General features: G+C 38.5%; 1 protein-coding gene across 2 annotated transcripts; it reads right to left on the bottom strand.

Annotated features, from left to right (window-relative positions):
* Positions 1-1,130: 1,130 nt before the first annotated feature.
* Positions 1,131-4,260, bottom strand: LOC149053200 (melanocyte-stimulating hormone receptor-like). Of its 2 annotated transcripts, none has more exons than XM_089212201.1 (2): positions 4,122-4,260; positions 1,131-2,261 (listed from the first exon to the last, which is right to left on the bottom strand). In XM_089212201.1, exon 2 carries the CDS (start codon positions 2,204-2,206, stop codon positions 1,349-1,351), a length of 858 nt encoding a protein of 285 aa, XP_089068327.1. In that variant the 5' UTR covers positions 2,207-2,261; positions 4,122-4,260; the 3' UTR covers positions 1,131-1,348. The 2 variants fall into 2 exon arrangements, with proteins under 2 accessions (XP_089068327.1, XP_089068322.1); XM_089212196.1 differs by having other exon boundaries at positions 4,117-4,255.
* Between the last annotated feature and the right edge of the window lie 1,334 nt (positions 4,261-5,594).

Here is a 5,594-nt window from a genome sequence, read left to right as displayed (position 1 = left end):
TACAAGGAAACGTAACGGAAACAGGCGACGATAATATTCCGTTCACAGGAATGCAACGGAAACGTGTCGTCATATTTCCGTTCAGGAATCATAACAGAAACATAACAGGTCCAAGGAAGAAGTGAATGACGTGGAAACATAGAGTTTCATTTTTCCGAATTACGGAATCATGCTATTTCGTCCTGTGCTCACTCTAACTCTGTGCTATCCTAAACCTAACCCAAACCCCAAACCAATCCTAAGCTATGGTAAAGGGTTTAAGTCAGGTTTCAGGGTTGAGGATAGGGTTAGGGCAGGAGCCCATTACCTGGTTAGGGTTAGAGTTTGGGTTGCTTCGGGTCAGAGGGGTTTAGTGTTACAATCAGGGTTAGGGCTAGGGTAAAATTATGCTTAGGGTTAGCGGGGTTTAGTGTTAGAATTAGGGTTAAGGCTGGGGTGAGGCTATGCTTAGGGTTGGCGTTAATATTTTTCTACAAGCATTCAATTGCAGGGTTTTTGGTATTGTGTTTGTAAATTTCAGTAACTACTTGAAAGTTTACTGAAAAACAAACGATAGGCCGAATGGTACACTTACAGGATAGATAGAGAAGGTTGGAGTTAGGGTTAGTGTTAGGGTTAGGTCTAGGTTAAGGGCTATAGGTTAGGGCTAGGGTGAAGGTTTGGGGTTAGGGTTTGGGGGTAGGGTTAGTGTTTAGGGTAAGGGTGTAAGCCTCTTCAAAAATATTTTCAAGAAGATTTTGTCACCTTTTTCACTTAAATAACCACTTGAAGAATTTTGACCAGTTGGATTATTTGAAGCGGTTGGATTAATTTTGATTGGTGTTCAATAACTTTTAGTAGTTGGATGATTATTTTTACCAGTTGAACCACTGTAATATGCTGGATCTTTTTAACTAATGTTACCATCCTTGCCAGGTTTGTTACTTGAATTATTTGAACCAATTTCACTGGTTACACATGCATTATCCAGTTTGACCATTTCAACTGGTTGGATCATTGAAACCAGTTTGTCCATTTTAGATATTGGCATCATTTTAACAAGTTGGATCATGTTAACCAGTTGCACCATTTTACTAATCACCATGCACGAGAATACTTATATATATATTTGAGATATGCAAAGAATCCTATCTAAACAGAGTCATTTTTCATTCATGGGATAATATGTATACAGGCTACTCTATTTCAGGCTGACACGCCGTATAAGAGCGAACACAGCCAGGACGGAACAGCTGTTCATTTTCCATTTCGAACTTACATTGTCGTTGTTCCAGAAATTTTCCATTGTAGTTAGCCCTTGAATTGTTGTTCCTTCATGTTCACGAGTGTGTTTCCACTAAAAGTCACTTTATTGCGCATTGCGCGATGTAAAGTCCACACCAGCTTCTCCTTGCTTTCCTAAAATTTTTCGTATTGTGTTTCTGAATTCCCTCAGTCTTATAGCGTATACAATAGGATTTACTATGGAACTGGTGAAATATATCACATCTATTGCATAGCCAACGTGTTTGTAACGATCTGAAGCTAGCTTTGTTTGTATGTTGATTGGCAGAAACTTGTAAAGGGTAATAGGCATCATGGCGAGAAAAGAAACTCCAATGACAATGAACAATGTCACAGTTAGTTTTTTTCCTTTGGCTGATGTTCCACGATGCTGGGATTGAGGGCTCTTTTGGACACTGATCGTAACAATGCTGTATGATACTGTAAGGACAAGGGTATTGAACAGCGTGAATGAAGCCAATAAGTAGGAGAACTCTGCGTCATAAGAGCCTTCTAATAACAAATGGACTACCACAAAGCCCATCACTGAGGAAATAATCCAGCTGCCTGTTATGATTCTACAATAAAACCATCTTCCAAGTAAGCAATGCCTGAAAGGAAAAACTGTTGCGTGCAGGCGCTCCAGGCAAATGAGCGAAAGATTAGATTGGGCAGCAAACGGAAATGTGACTAAGGCAGCAAATGTGATGTAATTTCGCCATATAACACTTTCTTCAGTCGTGTTGAGCAAGAACGCAGGGCCAGTAAGACAACCCACCAATAGATCGGCCACGGTCAGGTTCATCACTAGATATGTGCTGCGATTGCGTAGACGGTGGTTTCTAGCAAAGGCCATCAAGGTGAGCACGTTGATTATCACTATCACAAGAAATTCCGTAGTAAAGATTGGTAGCCAGATTGGGCTCTTGATCACAGCAGACATTTCTTAGCACGGTTGAAGTGAATTCATCGATCTCCTACTTTCTAATCTTCACGGCCTAAAAATATGAAACACATGCACTTATTTTGAGGAATCAAACAAAGACATGAAAAACCGCAAACCGATGCGCCAACAATTTCGCTGCATACTTATAGTCTATTCTCCTTATTAACTCGGTAGTATTAATGTTGACTCCCTACCACCAGTTCTCGCGTGACAGATCTTAAATTCGGGATATGTAAAACATTTGTACAATTATTTGTATGTCAAGGGTCGTAGACAATCTGGTTTTAATGGCAATGATCGTCATGCATCCGTGTGACAAAAATTCACGCCGGGGGTCACGTAGGTTGCGCACGGTTATTTCGTTGGAGACAGATTTTTCAATCAAACAGTTTTAGTCATCGAAAAAAATCGTAAAAACGTTTACCCTTCCCTAATGGAGAGTGCCCAACACCTCATAAACGTTTACTTGTATCGCGAAAGGAAAAATAATTTAATCATGGTGAATGAAATAGTTATGAAGAGATCGCATGTGCAATCTGCTGCTTCGCGCCACTTACACCTTAATAGAAAAATGCATTTTTTGTGTGTGTTGAACAGAAACAAAAAAAAGTTATAAAATTAAAACATCTCGTTAAACATTTTACGCAGAGGCCTCTCGCAGTATAAAGCTCTCTGTAACTCAGGCTAAGAGGAAGGGGTTTGATTCCGCTTGAAGCACAGGCGGCCCAAGCTCCAGCTGTGAGATGATCATCTTGCGCAGTAACAGTCATGGCGGAATTATAAGAGTTTGTATGGGAATATTTACGACCGCTCTAAGGAATAAAAAAATACGTCAAATTCTCAATAAAAATACTTCACCTTACTTCAACAGTGTATTGCTTGTTATCTGACCGCTTACTTTGATGAAAAGAGCCCATTTGAGCGAGTTGTTCATTTCGAGGTTTTCAACGTGCATAAGAAAAGCTTTTCTTATGCACGTTGAAAACCTCGAAATGAACAACTCGCTTAAATGGGCTCTGTTTATCAAATTAAGCGGTCAGATAACAAGTGATACACTGTGGAAGTAAGGTGAAGTATTTTTATTGAGAATTTGACGTATTTTTTTATTCCTTAGAGCGGTCGTAAATATTCCCATACAAACTCTTATAATTCCGCCATGACTGTTATTGCGCAAGATGATCATCTCACAGCTGGAGCTTGGGCCGCCTGTGCTTGAAGACGCCGAGTTTTTCTTTTCTCGTCGTGAAAAGACTCAGGACATAATTAATAGACCATTAAGAATTGACCTGATTATCACACCTCATCGTTAGCTTACTAATAGGCACCTTAGAATGAACTTCCAATCTCCAATAAGAGTCGTATTTTTCGATGAACTTTATTGTGTTAATTTTCAGGTGCAGACACATAATAAATATGGAAAAAAAATATGTTTTGACGGAAACATATTCGCTAAGAACGTTATGAAAGGGTCGAATAAATATTGCCAACCCTTTGTGTATAAACTCCGTTTTTTGATGAATTTCCTAGCCCCGTGGGGGGGCGAAAGGAATATATATATTTCTTTCAATTACCTAAGGTTAGCTTAAGGGTAACAGGATCAGGTCCACGTGCAAAGATTTCACATGATGTTTAAAATTTGAATTTTATTTTAGAGCTATTTCAATAAACCGTTTATGTATGTGCAATGTACCAAACGATTTCTCGAGAAAAACAAATGCTAATTTTTTATATGCAAATGATTTTCTTCCTAAAGGGTAAAAATAATCGAATTTTTTGAAAATGTGTAAAATATCGAGACAACGTAGTAACAACGCATCCGTAAAGGATCGAATTAAAAACTATTATGGTGCCAATTTTCGGTCCCAAAACAACGATAACAGACTGAAAACTTATAAAAATAAGCTCACCTTACTTATCTGCGCTGATGGTAAGAGTTGTGATTTCATCGGTTGGTTTCGTTTCAGATGGCTGTCTTCACCATTGGCTTCTCAAACAATTATCTTTTCGACAGAGCAGTACAAATCTCCGTGCAATTTTACTCTTCATTCAGCTGTGGGGGAAAAAAAAAAGGATTTTAAAACTTGAGTAAATTCATGGACCCGCTGATATCTGTGGACGGTTTTTAAGCGCGTGCTAAATTTTAATTTCGATCGATCACCCCAGGAAAATTCCGGAGGGCTTAACCAAAACGTATTTGATTTACGTGGATGATCCACCTGAGAATGAATAGAAGTTAAGTGTCGATATCAAGCGACCTTTGTCTTGGTTCATTTAAAGTTGAAAAAATGAAACTTTGGTTGGAACCACAGGTCACTATTAATGCACTCTTCTACTTAAAAAATAGGTAACGCTCGCTCTATATAAACAGGATTCTACACTCATACTTTTCGAACGAAATTCGCCTCGTCAGAATTCAAAGAAATTTTCCACAGTTCCCCTCTTTGAATTGCAGATTAGTTCTCTGTTTGGTTTTCTTTAGATTACCCATCAAAGACGCTAACGATATAGAGTGCTACTGTAATGCTATTGTTTTCCTTCGAAATCAGGCTTTTTTTTCTCGTTTTCACGACAGGAGGTGTTTCATAAGTATTCCATTGTGTGACAGATTTGTAAGATAAAAAATCCCCCAATTATGCCTCAAAAAGCTCCCCTCAAAAAATAATGAAGAATTTGCGAATTCTAGCGAAACTAAACAGAATGTGAATGAAAGTGATCCTCGCAGTGATATGCACTACTTAGGCAGTAGTGAAAATAAGGCCTTAAAAAAAATTCAGGCCTGTACGGGATTTGAACCCATGACCTCTGCGATACCGGTGCAGCGCTCTACCAACTGAGCTAACAAGCCAACTGGGAGCTGGTCATGGTGGTGGTTCTAAATAAACCCGTGAAGTGATGAATGTACGGTTAAGAATATATGAAATATATTGAATATGTCATGTGAAACACATTAAGACTTGAATGAATATATGAAAGTCATATTTGTATTTTCACTACTGCCTAAGTAGTCCATATCACTGCGAGGATCACTTTCATTCATGTCTTTATCCGCAGTTCAAATATATGACTTTCATATATTCTTAACCTTATAAACAGAATGTCTTTGAATCACATTTTACAGATTTCAGTCCTATACTAGAAAATTCCTCGTAGTGTGCGTAAATGGAAAAGGGCTGGCTAATTACGAAGTTGTGGAACTAAACAGGTCTACAGAAAGAAACCCAATAACAATACGTAGTATTTTTGACTCGCTTTGAGCGCTTACTGAATGCTGACCAACACTGTGCAGTTTCAATACAGAAATTGAATTTCGAACCCAGTTAATTACATGGAATGACAGCTGGTTGTGTACTTCCCACGACTCGTTTCTTCTTTTAAAGTAACACTA

This window comes from Pocillopora damicornis, chromosome 1, assembly GCF_964200805.1.
Source record: "Pocillopora damicornis chromosome 1, jaPocDami1.2, whole genome shotgun sequence".
Classification (NCBI taxonomy): domain Eukaryota; kingdom Metazoa; phylum Cnidaria; class Anthozoa; order Scleractinia; family Pocilloporidae; genus Pocillopora; species Pocillopora damicornis.
The sequence above is the reverse complement of the archived record's forward strand: the minus strand, read 5'-3'. Positions and strand labels throughout refer to the sequence as shown.